At 35.1% G+C, this 20,715-nt stretch overlaps 1 protein-coding gene across 1 annotated transcript in view; it reads left to right on the plus strand.

Annotated features, from left to right (window-relative positions):
• Positions 1-20,430, plus strand: part of PTPRQ (protein tyrosine phosphatase receptor type Q) — a 194,147-nt gene extending 173,717 nt beyond the window's left edge. The window contains exons 39-45 of the mRNA XM_008710346.1: positions 5,232-5,308; positions 9,745-9,879; positions 10,075-10,200; positions 11,057-11,205; positions 14,865-15,000; positions 20,028-20,151; positions 20,393-20,430. Coding sequence (XP_008708568.1) covers positions 5,232-5,308; positions 9,745-9,879; positions 10,075-10,200; positions 11,057-11,205; positions 14,865-15,000; positions 20,028-20,151; positions 20,393-20,430 — 785 coding nt within the window. The remainder of the gene's footprint in view (positions 1-5,231; positions 5,309-9,744; positions 9,880-10,074; positions 10,201-11,056; positions 11,206-14,864; positions 15,001-20,027; positions 20,152-20,392) is intronic.
• Positions 20,431-20,715: the final 285 nt, after the last annotated feature.

The raw sequence follows: 20,715 nt of genomic DNA on the forward strand, positions 1-20,715 counted from the left end.
CTAACATCTTCCTACAGATCTAGTTCTCAAATGAAAAGAGAAACATGTAACTTTGTGCATTCGTTTCCCTTAAAAGCAGGGCAGTGCTTTCTTATGGAATATAAAAAATGCATTGCAAAATATTCATTGAAGATCAAAGTAAATGTGTGGTTACCAGGATTGGTTTTACAAAAGGGCAGGGTGGTGCCTCACCATGGTAAAACAAAATTCATTTTCCAATCAATAAGAAAAGAAAGTATACTATCGCTTTAAGAATTAGTAGTGATGTGAAAGGAAATATAGAACCTTCGTCTGTTAATAATAGCTGTATGTTTGCTATTACATTTTTTGAGCAGATGTGCCTCCTATCTGTATTCTGATCTAATACTCTTTATGAGATAAAGAAGTGCTATTTGTGATATTCTGAAATACTGTTAATATTGTTTCAAAATCTAGAATTTTAAAATAGTCCTAATTTTAGAGTACTTTTAATAAATATACGTTTTTCTATGTTCTATGCCTTTTCAAAACTATATTGGGAAAATTCCTTACTTACGAATTGAACTCTTCTGTCTAGAAAGACACAGATTTGAAGAAGGATAGAATCACAGAGTGTAAAACCATAAAAGATGTGGCTGGGAGGACATAAACCAAATTCTGATATTCTAGAACTCAAGGATAACTGAGGCATGAAATAAACAAATTTAGGGAAATGTGATATAGGAAGTAGTAATCTAGCGGAATCTGCTAATTCCCAAGAATTAGGATAGGATGAAAATGCAAATAGCTTTAATCACCAAAATCCCTTCTGGAACAAAGCAAATCACAAGTAAATGACTTCAGGAGCAAGTTGACAAATCAGACACTATTGTAGGAAGTAAGGAATGTTAGTATTGAGTCTCTGAGTTTCTATGGCATGAAGTTTCTCAGTAGGTCTTTTGTTTTCCTTTTCAAAGAGTTAACCTGTGTTGGATGCATCATAAATTTAAGAGATATGGAAATGTTTACATGTTTATATTTGTCTCTACCTAAATTTCTTCAGTACTATCTGCGTCATGCTTATTCAATGCTCTTCTGTAAAAATAAACACTGTAATCTGATTGAAAGATAGTTCCCAGGCATCTGGGTGGCTCAGCTAGTTAAGCATCTGCCTTCCACTCAGGTCATGATCTCAGGGTCCTGGGATCAAGTCCCACATCAGGCTCCCTGTTTAAGGAAGTGTGCTTCTCCCTCTGCCCCTCCACCCGCTCATGCACTCACGCGCGCACTCCCTCTCTCTCTCTCAAAAATAAATAAACAAAAAATCTTTTAAAAAAAAAGGCAGGTACTATGAAATATTTAATGTTTATTTATAATCATATATTTGGCTGAAGTAATTTATAATATATCAGTATATATTTGGTCCAAAGACCAAAGAGTATCTAATTAAAAATATGTAAAAATTTGAGACGTTAGCAAGATTTTTTTTAAAGATTTTAAGAGAGAGAGAGAGAGAAGAAAGAGGGGTAGGGGGAGAAGGAGGGAGAGAATCTCAAGCAGAACACCAGCCTCTGCCCCTTCACAGAGCCTGACATGGGGTTCAATCTCACGACCCTGAAACCATGACCTGAGCCAAAATCAAGATCAGACGCCCAAATGACTGAGCCACCCAGGTGTCCCAGCAAGATATTTTTTAACTGTGAAATTTCAATCGTTTTTTATTAAGATCCCAGTGCATTATTATCCAGATTCACAACATGGCTCTAAGAAAAGTCAGACCATATAGCTTATTACTTATAGGATAGGAAGAGAATAAGAGTGGTCAATGAAAATAAATAACCTTAAAACAACAAGAAGAGCTGAAAAGTCTGCACAGTTTCTTCAAATCTGAGGCTAAGACAAAAAATAATTGCTGATGAGGGAATTATGTTATAAATCAAGGATGTTTGGGATATTATAATTGGCATTTCATGCATTTTTCACCTTTGCTAGAGTCAAATGGATGATGTCCAATTGTTTTCTGCTTTCTTCTTGATTCTAGTACAGAAAACTTAGGGTAATTTTTCAAATAATGTGTTATATCTACGTTCAATAGCCTTTAATGGATTTGTAGGGGAAACATTTTTCTTAACTATACATTTAGAGAGTTGGAGGTCCTATAAGAAATAATTTTGTTAGGTAGATTTCTCTATTTTTTGAGAATGCGATTAGAATAATTTATTAATTCAACTAATATGTACTGCCTGCCATATAGGAAAAATGCTAAGAATGTGTGGGCTCTGATCAAACTTCCTGGGTTACAATCCTGTGTACCTACTCACTGCCTTAGTGACTGGACATATTATTCAGTGGTTCCCACCTTATAAGGTTATTATGAGGATTAGATGAAATAATTATGTAAATCTCTCTGCACAGTACTGGAACATGGAAAGCTCTCAATGTTAATTCTTATGATTGTTAGTAATCAATAGATTGCTTACTTTTAAAAGCTGTTAACTTTCTGGGTGAATAAGATATAATAACAGGCCCTTAGGGTCTCTAGTCTGGACATAGCAAGCCCACTTCCCTAACCTGAGTGAGAAAGTGAGCTATAAACTCACAGCCACCTCTGTGAGCAAGTACACCCAGGCCACACACACATACAGTACAAGCAAATGAGATGTTTAAACTAAATATATTCTCCCACTGTGCTTGCAGAGAAGCCATTAAGCTGAAGAAAGGTTTTTTTCTCCCATAAAGAATGAATTCATTTTAATAGACTCTGAATTTTAGCTTGAGACAGCTTAGTGAAGTGCATTGTTTCCCCTGAGTAATGTAGGAAGTAGGATTTCAAATATCACAGTGCATTTTAGAAGATATTAGCTTACAGGGCTTTAAGATACTAGAATTAGCAGCAAATGCTTGCAGAAGAGATTTCCAAATCTCTGACAGGACACTGTGACCTTCAGAAATGTTCCAACACCACGAAGAAAAGTTTAGCTTGCTGTTGACTCAGATAGTTATAAGCAGGCATATCGTATGAACAGAAACCTGATGGCTTCCCTTCCTAAGTTACAGGACTAGCCACAATGTCATTAAAACAGTTAGATCATACCAAATTCAAAGTCTTTGGGACATAGATCATTTGCATAAATTTGATTAAACATTCCCCATCTCTAAGCACATTAGGCAGGTTATTTGAATCACTAACAATACAGCAAAGTTGTTTAACAAGTAACATGTGCTTAAGTTTTATCAAGTCCTATTCAGCTTTATAAGTTCCATAAGTTTTCATGTAAGTTTTCCTCAAGAGGATTCTACGAAATAACTGTTACAACCATATATTATAGGTAAGGTAATGAAGGAGCAGAGAAGTTAAGAAATTCACCCAAGGCCATTCATATGGTAGATAGATCATCTGGAATTCAAACCCAAACCCATTTACCCATTTTCCTCCACTACCATGTGCCTTCCCAATGAGATTAAAAAAAAAAAAAAAAAAAAAAAACCTTCAAAATAATTATGTAGTAATAGGTATTTTATATCATTTCCATGCCTAGCTAAAATTAGCCCTGGACATTCCAATTGAAATACCAATCATAATACCAACTTTGGTAAAAAGCCTCAGGAAAAAAATAATTTGAACCCCTTTCTTGAAGAAAAATAATGGTTAGGGGGCATCTAGTTATACCAGATCTTAAAATATTCTAAGAATAATAATTAAAAGTTTGGTATTAAAGAAAGAATGGGCAGATAAGTTACTAGAAAAGAATAAATAGTCCAGAAATAGGCCTAGAAATGCATAGAGAAATCTAGTGTATAATAAGAGTGGTATTTTGAGTAAGATGGGAACAATGGAATGTTAACTAACTGGGACTGTTCATTGTTCCAAATGGCAACAAAGAAACAAACAATACAAGCTAGATTTTACCTAGTTCCATTGAAAATAATAGTAAATCCCAATGATCAAAGATTGAAATAGTTAAAACAAAAGCAGAAAAACCATTAAAGTTCTAGAAAAAGATATGAATGGAGGATTTGTAAAAATAAAAATATCGGTGTGACAGACACCTTTGTATGAATGACCCAAGAAGCCATCATGATGCCATGAGGAAAAATAATTCAAATTTTGATTATTAAAAAATGTACATTTTATGTATGGCAAGATAGCTAGCTACGTTGATGGACAGGGTCAAAAAATGGTAAGAAAATTTCAGTGCATGTAATATGTATTGAATATGTAACATGATATATTTTTTGTATAAAATATTTTTTAGAAATAGAAAAATAGGGACATGGGTGGCTCAGTGGTTAAGCATCTGCCTTTGGCTCAGGTCATGATCCCAGCATCCTGGGATCGAGTCCCGCATCGGGCTCCCAGCTCAGTGGGGAGCCTGCCCTCTGCCTGCTTCTCCCTCTGCCTGCCGCTGCCCCTGCTTGTGTGCATGCATGCTCTCTCTCTGACAAATAAATAAAATTTTTTTAAAAAATAGAAAAAAAGTATAATATGAAAAGGCCATTAATGAAGAAGTTATTTAAAATGGCCAATACACAAGCAAAGAAGCTCAGTTGAATTGCTTTCATATTTAAGGAAATAAAAATAAGTATTATGAGACATCAATTTGTATCTATCAAAATATCATGAACTAAAATGTTTAACAAAATCTTGTGGTAGTGAAACTAAGAGGAAACAGAATTGTTCAAACACTTTTCAAACACTTTTGTTCAGAGGATGAATTGATATAATTAGAGAACAATTTGGCAATATCTTTCAAAATTTGAAATGCATGACAGGATTTTGGAATTTTATTGCTGGTAATGTATTCTTCCAATACACTACAACATATATGCAAAAAGTTTAGTTATATTTCTTTATCATTTTGCAATAACAAAATGAAGTTAATTTAAATCATCATAAGATATAAAGTAGTATGTTATATTCAGACAATGAAATACTATATGGCTGTTTAATGAGCAAGGGATTTTTGTTTATGATTATATGGAAAGATATAGGTAAATGAAAAAAAATGCAGAAAAGAAAGTATATCACTCCATTTGTGGTTAATTTTTATGAAATTGTATAGAAGATTCTAGAAATATTTACAAGAACATATTAATAGTCATTATCTCTGGGTAGTGGAAATATGGGATAAGAGGGAACTTCTACTTTAATTTTATGACCATCTGTAATGTTTGGTGTTACATCTTGAATTTCTTTGTATTACTTTCATAGTACAATCAGTAGTGGCAATTTAAATAATGAATTAGCATTACTGTCTTATATTGTCCTCTAGATAACAATAACAGAGTGAAGCTGATAGCTGATGCTAGTATTCCAGGATCGGATTATATTAATGCCAGCTATGTTTCTGTAAGTTGCTATTTTTTTATGTTTTGTATTCTTATATATGCTTTCTATTCTTATAAAACATAAATACTTCAATACTTCAATTATATTACTCTTCCAACTATTTTAAATAAGAAATTTATTATAAACTACAGATTTTATGTGCCAATTCCTTACAACACTAAGTACTCCCATTTTATAGATGGGAAAATGGGGGCTCCTAATAGAGATTGCAATTTACCAACAATCATTTCACTAAGAAGTGACAGATATATAACTTCAAGCTACATATCCCCAGGCCTTTCCACTATATACATTCTTTGTACACAAGGACGACGTCTGTCAATCTCTCTTACAAAGAAAAAGTTAGCCAAATAGGCAGTTAAGTCCACACAACATAAAAATTGTATGCTCTCCTTGCCATCTAGATTTTCAGTCCTTCAAGGAGACTATGATGTTCTCTGATCCTCAATTACCTGTAGAATGTGCACTCCATTGTAGCTGCTCAAAAAACATAAATGAACCAACACAGGATAGATTGTGACATGCCTAATGTACTGTCTGGTGCATCATAGATAAATACATGCTGCATTGGATTAAAAATTGAATGAAACCAAAGTGTTTTAGGGATCTCTCTCTCCCTCTCCTTCTGCGTGGCTCTCTTACCCTCTCAATGCTCATCACTATCACAGGTACCTAGAAACCTGAAATGCACCCAAGACCTGCACTGGGGTTGACACATGGAATTGCCCTTGCCCTTGCAGTTATTAAATTCAACCATTCACCTTGGAACTGTTTCTGAAAAAATCCTGATAATTAGATGTTAGCCTCTCTTGGCATTGATTCACCTACTTCCTCCTAAGGCAGATGATTCTATCTCTGAACAACTCCAATATACAGTTGTTTTCTTAAAAACAAGATATGCTCCCTTATATTTTCACCCACTGGCTTCAATTCTAACATATAGCAAAGTTAGCCATCCTTATCATGGTGACCCTACAGACACTTGAGGGTTTCCTCTAGTGTCCACAGTCTTGTATTCTTTTCTTATTCATAGGTCATCACTCCCAGGCCTGCCCTTTGGTCCCACTGAGACTCTGCTTCTATGATGTTCCATCCTTTCCCCAATAACATAATTTGTCCTGTGTCCCATTCCCTTGAAACCACTGTTAAGTGGGAAAATTTCTTTCTAAATTCTATATTGGTTGATAATGACTCCAAAATTGTAATTATATGTGGGCCTTATTGTGAAAGAAATATGTAAAGGGAGAATTTCAGACTTTTTAATAGGGGAAATGAGGGAGGGTTTGGAGAAGTTAAAGCATCCTTTGAATTCCAGCCTATTTTTATGAAAGAACTTTAAATCCATTTTGAAAAACCACATGTATTTTCTATTGTGATGACATATTTTAGTCACTTATCAAATGTTTGAGTCCCTTGAAAATGTAATTCCTCTCTAAAGATTTCAGTGAAATCTTTTGCTTACTGATTATCATTGCAGCCTAAACTCTACAGGATGTCGAAGTTTTACTTTGATTTACAGAATGATGCATATATGCATTTAATTTCATCAATGTGCTAATGAGCATATGTTTTGTGATACTATAGAACGGGGCAAGGGCAAATGGTTATATAAGTGATCTACTGATTTGTGCCATTTTTATTCACTAATAACTACGTACAAAAGAATAATTCATATTCTCTAATGTTCAACCAGATATAGGGTCACAGTATAGGGTATGACTATGATTAAAAAGGAAACTGACAGTTTTAGTAGGTGTAACTAAACCACATAGATTTACATAAACAAAGGAATATTCATGAACACCTAGTGCCCACTCTAAATATTTTAGGTTGTCAGGAAACAGCCATAAGATGATAATGCAGGGTGAGCAATAAACTAAGAATTCTGAATATATATGTCCTGCTATAATCAAATGATGTTGTAATATAATAAATCTTACAACAAAGTCACTATGAACCATATGTAATGATATGCATTATCGTTACTGAGCTGCATGGTAAGTAGGCCCAGATGGAAAGCACTGTACGGTAAGGCAGATTTCAGAATTGGAGTGGAAGTATATTGTTGCTCTTAGCTTTTAGGTAAATCTCCTTTGCTTGGAATGCCAGGAACAGATGGGAATAGAAAAGCCATGATACCCTAGTGGCCCTCACTTCGCCATCCCCAAATTCATGAAATATCTGATGCATCGATTCCCCCCCCATCCCCCCAGTTTTGTTCCGTGGCACCTCCAGCTGAAAGTTCATGAACACTTGTTCCAAGAGCAAAAGACAGAGGCCATCTACAAATGGGTTCTGGATTTCTGTATCTCCAGGTCTAGAGGAAAAAGAGAGGAGAACTATAAAGGGAGGTAGGGCAGAAAACAAAATAGTCTTCAGATGGAAAAGCAAAAGGGCTAAAGTCTGGGGAAAGGAAAAGGGAGAAGTGATGTACTTTAGGTACATCTGAGGGATATCCTTTAAAATTGGGAGATTTCAGGTCAGGGTCTGTCAGTAGATTAATGTATCTTTATCTCTTTGCCCTTGGCTGTCCTTGTGAATTGTGCTCCCGTCAGTAGGACTCACAGGGAGTTGGAACATTTTGATGATGGATGGACTGTGGGAGAGAGGTAGGGAGGGAAAGAGATACTGCATCCCTGTAAACAGGCACTAACTTTACAAATGAGTCTAGAAAGGTTTTCAAGAGAATTAACAATAAAAACGTTATGTAAGGGACAAGAGAACGGCACCAAACCCTCACAATTATCTCTACTTGAGATGCCTGAAATTACTTTAACCTGAGAGATTTTTACCATAATTAGAAATTAAAGATTAAAGGCCATGATGCCAATGAGCTGTAATAACATCAGAAACATCAGAATTGTTCCCACATTGATAGAATATTATAGTACCAAAAGGACATTTAGTCCCTGAGAAAGGGAAATGCAGATGACCAGGAGAAACATTTTATAAATTGATTCCTGTTAATTGCCCTCATCCTTGAAACACTTTCTTCACTTGGCATCCAGGACCTCATTCTCTCAATTTTCCATCTACAGCTGTGACTCTTTCGTCTCAGTGTCATTAGTTTTCTGTTTTTTCTTCCACGACCAAACACTTGAATTATCTAGAGCCCAATCCTTGAATTTATAGTTTCTTTCCAAATTCATTTCCTTGATAATTTTCCGTTCTTGTGTTTTAACTGAGATCTGTGTGATGATTACTTTCAAATTTATGTCTCCAGTTTGGATTTCTTCCTGAATTCGAAACTCATACACTCAATTGCCTTCATGATATTCCCACTTCAATATCCAACAAAGATTTTAAGTTTAATAGGTCCATAATGAATTCCTAATTTTCCCTTCAAACCTGAATACCCCAAAGTCTTCCCAATCTTCCTTTGAAATTTTTACTGATTCTTATACCCAATATCCAGTCCATCAACAAATTCTATCGACTCTGTCTTCAAATATATCCAGATCCTGTCACTTCTCACCATCCCCACAGTTACCACCCAAACTACCTTTGGTTGGATCATTGCAAAAACCTTCTAGCTATTCTCCTCCTTTCACCTTTTAACCCCTATAGGCTGGTCTTCTAACAGAAATCAGGAGTAAAACTGTTAAACCATACACTCTATATGTTCAAAACCTTTCAACAGCTTTCTAGATCATCCCCAGTAAAAACCAAAATCTTTTCATTACCTGCTAGGACCCAAAGCACCCTTATCTTCCCTCTTCTGTTCTTTCTTATGTCATCTTCTATAACTGTCCCCTCCTCGTTTACTCCACTCTAGCCATTTGGTGTTCATAGAAAATTCTAGACACATTTTTCCTTTAATGTTCTCACACTTGACTTTCTACCAGGAACATGTTCCCCTAAATCCTGCAGAGCTTACTCCCTTACTTCTTCAAGTCTTTCCTAAGATATCACCAGTGAGTCTTTTCTGAACATCCTATTTTCTAAAACCCTCTCTCATAGCACTTACCACTTTTAAAAGCTATATGTAATTTGCTTTTTTAAGAGACTTATTAATGGACTTAATGTCTATCTCCCCTAATATATAATAAAGAATATAAAATAAATATCAATATATTTATTTATATAAATATAAAATATAAAAATAAATATATTTATTTATATAAATATAAAGAAAAGAAAATAAATAAGAATGGGAATTTTAGTGTCTTTGTCAGTGATGAATCCCCAATTCCTAGGACAGTGCCTGGCACACAGTAGAAACTCATAAATATTATTTCAATAGAGGAATGTAGATATTTTAATACTGAAAGAAATCAACCAAAATATTAACAGTACATCATTCTGGAAGTGAGATTGTGGGTGAATTCCTCATTCTATTATATATTTTATAACTAGTTTATTTTTATCTATTGCTCAAAAACTAAAAAATACTGTAATATAAATGTTGATTTAATGTTGTAATTATATCCTTTTAGGGCTATTTATGTCCAAATGAATTTATTGCCACTCAAGGTCCATTACCAGGAACGGTTGGGGATTTTTGGAGAATGGTGTGGGAAACCAGAGCAAAAACATTAGTGATGCTAACACAGTGTTTTGAAAAAGGGCGGGTAAGTTGTTTGAAAATTTTTTCACAAGATGTTAGTTTACAATTGTCTTCATATATGTGTGACAATTTCAGCTAATACTGTGAGTCATCAATAACTTGGACACCTATAAGGCAGTTTTAACTTAGTAGCAATAACTGTGATATATAGATCAATATAACAATGGTTCTTACGACTGCTGATTTTGCCTGAATACAGATCAGATGCCATCAGTATTGGCCAGAGGACAACAAACCGGTTACCGTCTTTGGAGATATAGTGATTACGAAGCTAATGGAAGATGTTCAAATAGATTGGACCATCAGGGATCTGAAAATTGAAAGGGTAAAAAAAAGGCAAGGGAGGGGAACGCAATAGTAAATATGAATGCTCTAAATGTCTAAAAGTAAAATTAATTTCTAGAACGGTCCCTTGCAACAGTACCTCTATATTCAACAGTACTTTCCTGGTATTTTCTAAACAGAAGTTTTTAATTGGTAACTGACCTCAATATCTATGTCACTGTGTTTAATTCCAAATCTCAGGGTTAAAGTTTATATTAACCAATGAGCACCAAATTCTTAGGTAGACAGGGGAAAAAAGAAGGAAATAAGTAGATCATTAGGTTTTTCTTTGGTGAAGAAACTGTAATATTTGACTTAAAACAGGACTTTCCCTAATCAGTCGTCTCTTTCTTCATCTTAATGATTTGATTTTCTATTTGATCCAGAACCGATACAGAAGATACAGTGTGGGATCCCACTTTATCAGTTTGTATCGATGCCTATACACACAGAAAATGACACAAGGATCTTTACACTTTCTGACATTAGCAGACACTCAATACCTGTGTTTTGAATAATAGGTGAATGTGTTTGTTTAATTTTGGATCAAAATTATTTTAAAATCTGCTATTCTTGTGCTACCAAATGTTACACTACATCTGAATATAAACACTCTATATTATCATCATTGCAAGCTTTTTTATTCTTTCCATTCATACTGGAAGGCAATTTGCTTTATTGTAGCAATAATAGAGGATCTATCTTGCAGGAAATCATGAAAAACCTAGTTTCTTCTGTTTGGTAAATAGTCATTTTTAAAAGATCACTTTCAAAAGGTAAGACATAGCTGCCTTAAAACCTTCATTATGGTGCTTTAATAATCGTAACATGCTTCTTTAATCTGTCGTGTTACCTAGCATGGAGATTGTATGACCGTTCGACAATGCAACTTTACTGCTTGGCCTGAGCATGGGGTCCCAGAAAACAGTGCTCCTCTAGTTCACTTTGTAAAATTGGTTCGAGCAAGCAGAGCGCATGACACCACACCCATGATTGTTCACTGCAGGTAAGGAAGAGACTTTCAGAACCTTATATGAAATGCTAGAAATGGTCTTTAAAGTCAGTGTGGTCTTTTTATTATCATGATACTGTTGATTATTTTATGGAGGAATGTTAATATAGCTTCATTCCAATTTCCGGTTTTTGGATGTTTTACTAGTTATAATGGGTCAAATTTTAGCTTTATGAAAGGTTAAATGGCAAAAATAAAGTGAGTAGGGAAGGCGTCTAAAAGCAAGGGAAAGTATCTTACTGGTAAGGGGATCTTCCTGAACTCTTGACTGGATTTTGCCTCTCAAAGGAAAGTCTTTAATTTTTTTTTTTTAACTGTAGCCCCTCATTAATGTGTGTGTGTAGGATTTTAAGAATTTTACAAGTAAACATCTGTTCCTTTATTATTTCAATTGGCATTAGTCTACTACCATAATTTAAATTTTTTTCATAAAGCAAATTTTTAGATTTAAGTTGTAAAGAATAAAAGAAAATGGACTTTAAAATAAAGATCAAATTAAGTGACCAACCCAAGTATGACAACAATTTTTTACGAACTTTAGCTGCACACATCTTCTTTTGACTAGCTCTTTGAACATGGATAAGAGAACATAACAATAAATTAAAGTTTTTCTCCACTTTGTTTTCATTGGTATTTAACACTCTAAGAAATAAAACTCAAGGTTGTTTAGAATTCAGAGTTTTTCTGGACAGATGGATTTGATTGTTTTGTAAGGTAATAAATCTAAATAAGTCTCAACTTGAGTCTCTTCAACAATTGGTTTGTAAATTAGAGAAAAAGTAGGTAATAATACACTATTTTATGATTTTGTTTACATGAGATACCTAGGATGGGTAAATTCATAGAGACAGAAAGTAGAATTGTGGTCACCAGGGACTCAAGGGAGACAGAGAAGGGTACATTGTTTAACAGGTTATTGTTTAATGGGTACATTGTTTAATTAGTTGTTTAATGAGAACGTCTGTTTGGGATGATGAAAAAGTTCTGGAAATGGATGGTGGTGATGATTGTACAACACCTTGAATGTGCTTAACACCAGCTGAGTTGTGTACTTAAAAATGCTTAAAATGGTCAGTTTTATGTTGTTTCCTTTACTGCAATAAAAATTTAAATAACAGTATCTTACTCACATTAATAATAAATTATTAATTATAAAAATTCCAATAGTTAATTGATTGATAATTTTCTAACAGGTATATACTATAATTAATGTGGTTAAAGGTGTAAGAAAATATCAATCCATCCAAGTTTTTTACTCTTATTTAGAGGAAAAAACTCACTATGTAATTTAAACGATTATATATTTTCCAGGACTCTTGTGGATTTTTTAAAAATTACAAGGGTAATACATAAATCCTTGCTCATTATAAAATATCGAAATAATGCTTAGATTTAAAAAGCATATAGAGCAAAAAGTAAAAGTGTCATTTTTACCCTCCTAATTCCATTTCTCATCCCTACACTTAACATTTTCAATAGAAGAGTATAGAGTGTAAATAGAGTAACAGTTTGCTTCCAAAGTCGATGATTGCTTTTAAGCTGGGTCACTGATGATCAAAACATTTAATGCACAGTAGCTTCCTTCAGCTTCTCCGTATCTTGCACATACACTGCCACGGACACTAAAGTCTGTTAGAAAAGTACCTAATATTATCCTTGTAGCCTCGAAAAGAGTAGAGAGCAGATAGTAGCTACACTGTAGTAAACAGCATAATGTCAGATCACTGTTTTGTCCACCTGAAACTAATGTCACAGTGTGTGTCAAGTATACTTCAATCAGTAATAAAAAAGAGAGAGAAAGAATCTCCTTTGTAATTGAAATGGATAAGAGAGTTCAGAAAAAAAGTTTGCTCATATTAATAATTCTTTTAGTATCATTTAAAACCGTCTACTAAATTTTTATCTCTAACTCCAACTTCTCACCTCAACTCAGACATACGTTTAACTGCCAATTCAATGTGACAACCTGAATGACCACAAAACTCTGAAAATCTGATGTGTCTAAAACAGAACGCTTGATACAATCTCCAAACTCACTCCTCCTTCTCATCCCCCATCTTGGTAAATGGCAGATCCATCGTGTGTGGCACCAAAACCCTGGAGCCATCCTTGACTCTGTTCTTCCTCTCACGTTCCACCTGCAGCCCTGCAGCAGACACTCTGATGCCTCACCCCTCTCACCTCTCCACTGCACTCTCCCCACCCTGGGCTCCTGGCTCTTCCTCAAAAGCACAGAACATGCACCACTCATATCTCTTCTCCCCCCACTCCGTCGGGCTGCAGTGCTTCCCCCCCCAAATACCCACACTGTGTGCTCCCTTATGCAAGTTTCTTTTCAAATATTACATAATCGGAGACACCTTCTCCTTAACCTGATTTATCTTTCTTCATAGCACTTACTACTGCCGGGCACTTTCTATGTGTGTTTGCTGAGCTATGCACTGTCCTCTGTCCTCTAGAGAGTAAGCTCCATAAGTTCAGGGACTCTGTATTTTTGTTCACAGCTGTACCCAGATGCCTAGGACAGGGTCTGACACTCAGGGTATATTGAATGATGTCATGACAGATTACACTGTTCAGCATATGTGTTGCCATAATCGAATTTATGTTGTAATGCTCATTCTTTCTTACATGGTTGAACCATGGGATATTGCTAAGATTCAACTATTTCTTACCAACAAAAATAGCACTTTCATGTTGTTCAAAGTAACATTTATAAGACTAGGTGACTTTCGAAATGTCTTTTGTTGTTCTTTTTATATTTACTTCCTATGTTAACCATTCAAATACCAAGATTCTTGTCCTTCTAATGGGAATTTCTGCATAAATCTTGTCACGTTTATCAATTCACAGTTTCTATGGAGCACATACCTATCTCTGGGTATTAAACTAATTTCTTGAAAGGAAATAGCTTTTCAATTTTATTATCTATAGGAAGTAAAAAAAAAAAATCTAAGAAAAGAAAGTGAAGAGAACAGATGAGAGATTGCCGTTAAGATGCAGGGGAAATGCTATAGGGCTAAACAGTGGATGTTTTTAATGTTTAGCATTTCTATTGGTAACCAAAAATATGTTCAATGCAAAGGTTCTGGTGTTAAAAATTCTCAACAATTTTTTAAAAGATTTTATTTATGTATGTATTTATTTATTTGAGAGAGAGTGAGCAAGCGAGAGAGAGAGAGAGAGAGAGAGAGAGCACAAGCCGGGGGGAGGGGCAGAGGGAGAAGGAGAAGCAGACTCCCCGCTGATCAGGAAGCCAGGACCCTGGGATCATGACCTGAGCCAAAGACAGACACTTAACTGACTACGCCACCCAGGCATCCCAAGAATTTTCAACAATTTTTTAAAACTCTTCTCTATACTTCTCCAGCTACACCCCTTATAATATTATGAAAGAAGAGGAAAAGTTCAACTGCTAAAAAACAAAACAAAACAAAACCTCAAACATTTGCTCGAGTACTAATGTTAATCATCTTGATCTATCTAGACAGTCTTGGTAACAATACAAATCTGAAGACACTCCAAAAAAAATTCCTCCAAATAAGAAAAGGACCTGCGTGGAATTTATTCCTACCATAGTTCCCTTTCTTCATCACTATCCACGTGAACAACCTTTGGCTGAACATGTTCATGTAATTTTACTCTTCCTGCAGTGCTGGAGTTGGAAGAACTGGAGTTTTTATTGCTCTGGACCACTTAACACAACACGTAAATGACCATGATTTTGTGGATATATATGGATTAGTAGCGGAACTGAGAAGTGAAAGGATGTGCATGGTACAGAACCTGGTAAGGTATCTAGCACCCTGTGCAGTGTCAGCTCTGGACTTCCCACAAGGGAAGATCTGAGTGGCAACAGTCTGGTTGGGCATGGACTTCAAACTTTACTTGCAGAGCAGACACTCTTGTTTTTCTACATTATAAACCTCCTAGAGGGGACAGGGTTGGAGAGGGGCATTCCATGTGGCACAGTCACCCCTCAGCACCAGCACTGACTGCTCATCCTAGCTTGTTTATAACTGATCAGCATATAGAAAGTAATTCAAAAATTGATGTGTTTATATTTGGCAAATTTGGAAAGCTTAGGAAGTGAATCAAATCAATTTCTTTTATAAACATGCTAAATGTTATATTTGGAAAAAGCTTAAAATATTGACTCTTATGCGGTTCTATGTATTTCACTTGTCCATATTTATCCCTACTGTATATTAGTACTAATAACAATTGTCATAGCATCTTAACTAACTCCCTGGGAGTTTTTTGTTTTGTTGTTTTGGCTTAAAGGCAAAAACATTTATAAAATATATAGATTTTTCTTCATTAAAAAAATCACATAATGATAATGAGACTAAAATCTTACATTGAGTGTCTAGTGGGTTCCATCTTCTATAATAATCCTTTACATGTATTATCTTATTTAATCTTTATTTGTAAAGCAGTGTCAATAAAACTAATCAAGAGGTGAGGTATTATTGGCTTTGCTTCACAAATAGGGAAGCAGATGTTCCATTCAAAGAATTTAAGTGATATTTCAAGATTATACAATTAATGTTTCAGAACCAAAATTCAAGCCCAAGTCTGTCTAACTACAATATGTAAGATGTTTCTCTCTGTATATTTGGATTGATATTTCTATACTCTTCAAATGGAAGTTTTCTCACAGTAAATATATAGACCTGCTGTAATAGTATTTTCCACAATACCTACTAGAAAACACATACAGCATCACAATTGTTAAAGGTGTGAGAAACAAGGTTCTTTGCTAAATAAGTTTGAAAAGAAGTTAAGCTGATCTTAGAATTTCTTAAAGCCTCTATGTGACTATACATTGACAATTATAAATTCAGTGCCCCTGTGAGTAACATTTCCCAGAATTACCTGATTGTGAAATCCTTGAACCTCTTTTGACCCCAGAACCTACAATGCATGTAGGGAACGTTAATATTCTTAGGAGGCTGCTGCTCTAAACTTTGTGGACTGCCCACCCCTTTCAGGAAGAACGTTTGAGCATTCAACTCCAATAAATCTTGATTTACTTTTTAAATGTATTCGGAACAAGTACATAAATTATAAAATGTATATATGCAAGGTGGGAAATCAAAAAACATGAGACAAAGATCAAATGAGCAATATTTTGAAATCTTGCTAATTGTGACTATCATTAAGATAATGATATTCATATTGTCAATACGATAATGATACTTAGCACAAGATAATTGTTTCAAATGATTTTTAATATATATTCTAAATTACTTATAATTTTTTAGAAAGCAATCTAGCTTTTTGTCAGATTTCATTACACTGTTATTGTTTTTACCTCATAGAATAGCTATAAGTTTATTCTAGAAGCACAAAGAACATCAGCCCTGCCATTTCCTTGTCATTCATTTGGACTTACATGATAAATATTACCTTCAATCCATAGTATCTTTGTAGGAATCTTTTTAAACCACTGCAATTTTGTGATGGTTAAGTAAAACTAGGTAATGTAGTCCATATGATTTCCCTATATGCTTAAGGGGAACATTTGAGTGAAGTATCACTCTTCCCATCAGAAATGGAACCTAACTTGTGACCACGGTTGACTTCCTGGGTGTGCGACCTGTGCTCAAAAGGGCACTGCACTTGATTTAGTGTTTGCTGTCACTGTCTTGAAAATCTTTAATACTTTTTGAAGGAGGAAACTCTCATTGTCATTTTGCCTTGGGCCCACGAATTAGGTAACTTGTTCTCAATTATAAGGGTTCCAATATCAATCCAAATATTAACCATTATTAAAACCCAAATGCTTTCTTATTTTTGTTAACAATAAGGATAAACAGAAAGCTAACGTTTTCCTCCCATATCCCTAGATTACACATATGCACAGGTGCTCAGTGTTCTTGACATTGATCAAGACTGGTTGGCTCTTTTGGATAGGACAGAGGGTGGGACAGATCGGGATCTTGCTTCCTTCTAGAAACTAGAGTCACTCTTCGGGTAATAAAAGTTGAAAATATTTTTGCTACGCTCTATAAGTGGAACTGAACTTTTTGAAGAGTGTGTTCAAGAATGCTTGTTAATAATTTCACACAATTTCGTACACAATATATGCTCTAAACTTTGTACATTATGCTCGTTTAACCAGCCCGAAGAATATGTTACAGTTGGGTAAGGGAATGGAAAGAGCGTGAATTTTGAAGTCAGAGAATTGAGTTTCGATTCCAGCTCAGCTGCTGAATTAATTGCTGGCTCTGTGACTTGTTTGAGTGATTTCTCTTTTGTACAATAGCCTTGTTGTACTTCTCACATGCTTATTGTCGGTATTAAATAAGAGAAAGTATCTAAAGCACCAACCGCCCAGTCAATGCCCAGCGTGCAGTACACATCTGACAGAACTCTGCTGGGTTCCCTCCTTGCTGAAAAGCTGGTGCTGAAGCTGTCTCTCACCTGACTTCCTTCCCAGAAGTTTTGCTCGTTACCATCTTTTCTCTTGGATGATAAAAAGGAAAACGACCACAGTCCTTGGCTCCGGCCAAGTATTGCCTTGCACAAGAGTGGTTTCTTATTTTCCTCTGTTGCACTTGGGAGTGATTGCAGTTTCGATGAAGAACGCTGTCTCAGCACATACTACAGTAGCCGTGGGCAGGGCTGGGAGGTGGGAACCTCAGAATATATTACCACTCAAAGGCCGCTCTGGGGCCATGGCCCAGACCCAGGAAAAAGCTTTGCGCTCTTTCACTGTCTACCAAAAAATAGTTCATAGCAGCCTCAAGAACTTTCTGAGAGAATAGTCCTCAGTGAGGTAATATCCTGAACGGCTATCAGTCTCTCAAATAAGGGTTAAACTGGGATGAGTCCCTTTCCTGCTCTGGTTTTCCTAAAGATATACTGATGTGACGTCTTAGGGTAGAAGAAAAAAAAAAACTAATATACTTGGGCTGCCTAGTTTTTTGCCAGGAACTTTACATATAGTAAGGCCTTTAAACATCACAACATAGGTGTTATGATCCCCCAGATGAGGAAGCTAAACATCAGACAAGTTTCATTCTTAAGGTACCGTGATTATCTAAGGCAGAAACTGGACTTGAGCTCTTCCCTACCTCTTTGGCAATAACACACCATGACAGAGGGATTTTGGAAAATATAGTCCTGCCCTGTGAAGCTCAGCCTGGCCTGCTGGCAGAGTTTACACCCATCATTCTTTCCAGTGGAGAAAATGAGATCAGGACAGTCTGAAGCTTCACATATCAAATGTGACTTCAAATTCAAATGTGATTTTTGTAAAAACTACCAACACTCATCAATTCAAGTGATTGTTGTTTTTAAAGAAATTGTATTGGGTCCATATATTTCTGCCAATAATGTTATTCATTGTGTGACATGTATTTAGAAAACATATTTTTAGAATTACCCTGAGAAGTACTTTACTAGCAATTTCAACGGGTTTTCATTACTGTATAACGACATTCCATTTCTTCCCAAAATTGAATCATGTAACTCGATCATCCACTCACTGACAAAACTTAATCCCTAATGACTTCTAAATGTTCTCCAAATGAAATCCTTCCTTAAATGGTAAAGGTTGGCTAGTTGTGAGAATTAAATGATACTGAGTCAACAAACATTTGTTTTGTAACTACTACGTGCCAGGCACTATTACAGGTAATGGGAATAGAGCAGTGAATGTGACAGAGTTCTGCCCTCCCAGAACTGACATTCTGTTGAGGAGATGTTTGTGGAAGCATTTTGTAATTTAGGAAGAAATACATATTCGTAATAGATATTCGTAATAGATTCGAAATAGAGATTCGTAATAGATATTCATAATAATGATCAACAGCTTCTGAAGCCAGTTTCAGTAGAGGAGTTCCAAAAAGGTTTTGAGATACAGTAGCAATAGGTATGAATATATAGTCACTTTAGAGGACATCCTATTTAAATAAATTGCTAATATACATACATATATTATATGTAATATATAAAGTATAAATATTTGGTTATGTTCCTTTAACAACAGTTATGTTTCCTGTGTAAAAAGGAGAGTGATTTTCTATGACTTAACCTTGAGTTCCTTTGGAAAAGTCCAAACTCAGAAATGCTAACAGGTTATTGAATTATATTGAAAAACACTTAAAGAACCTGGATGGTACTGAATTTAGCCTAAACATTCAGATGAAATGTTAGGAGTCCTTGTCCAGGACACGGGTGTTTGAATATTTCAGTGATCAGCTGCCTTGTACTTTCAAATAAAGACCAGATACTTGACATAAAGTAGGCCAAGTGTCAGGTGATCAACAGAATTGTCAAACATATTTTAAATGTGCTGATGGTGTGTAGATATGCTCACTCACAGATAATGAAAGCAAATTTATCATCTGCATTCCAACAGCCATTCTAATCATTCTAACAAGAAAATTATTTATAAGAAAAATTACTCATTTAGACCTAACAGGAAAAAGGAAGTTCATAAACAGATTTAAATAACCCAATTTGCCACTTTTTTATAATCACAGCAAGCAAGAACAAATTAGTATGAGGTTTAATGATAAGAATTAAAAAAAAAAAAAAACAACTTGAAGCTACAAGAAGCCGTGGAATTTAGAAAACCTGATGTTTGAAATGGTACAAAATCATTTACATACATGGTAAATTCTGTGCTTCCAGCTTAGCTCTTTAACATTTTTAAATTCAGCATTACTCTTCACTGTAACAGTATAGCTCCCCTTTTAGGAAAGATAATTTTTTGAAACAATTTTTAAAAATCGATAATTTTTTGAAACAATTTTTAAAAATCCACCCCACCCATTTATTTAACCACTTTCTTTGGTGTCTAGGCGCAGTATATCTTTTTATACCAGTGCATCCTGGATCTCCTATCAAGTAAAGGAAGTAATCAGCCCATCTGTTTTGTTAACTATTCAGCACTTCAAAAGATGGACTCTTTGGATGCCATGGAAGGTAAACAGAGGCAACATGTACCAATCTACTAGTGCACCAGGAGCCTTAATTTAAAAGTAACCACATGTTGAAAATGTTTTAGAAGCTTGGTTAATGCACATAACAGATTTTTATTATTTCTCTCTAATCCAAGTTAGGGTACTGGCCTCTGTATCTGCACTCTATTTTTGCCATGAACCATTTAAATCTTTTGAACTGGTCATTTCAGTTCTCTCTTGTGACATGTTACTTTATGTTATAGGTGATGTTGAGCTTGAATGGGAAGAGACCACCATGTAAATATCCAGACCAAAGATTACAACTGGAAGATATTTTCAAATCCCAGGGGCCAAAATTTCCCCCTCACTCTTCTGGATTGAAATGTGCAAACTTAAAGAAATCTCTATGTTTCTGTTACTGTGCCTTACTAAGTGGATGGACATTTTAGGAATAGTTCTAGGAAATAGCTAATTCAGAATAGTCATTTTGTTTTGTACAGAATAAATATGTGTTCAAAATGTTTAAGATATCCCAGAGATTTTTGAAGTCTTCCATACTTTTGGAATGAGCCAAATAGAAAATTAT

This window comes from Ursus maritimus, unplaced genomic scaffold, assembly GCF_017311325.1.
Source record: "Ursus maritimus isolate PB19 unplaced genomic scaffold, ASM1731132v1 scaffold_21, whole genome shotgun sequence".
Taxonomy (NCBI): Eukaryota; Metazoa; Chordata; class Mammalia; order Carnivora; family Ursidae; genus Ursus; species Ursus maritimus.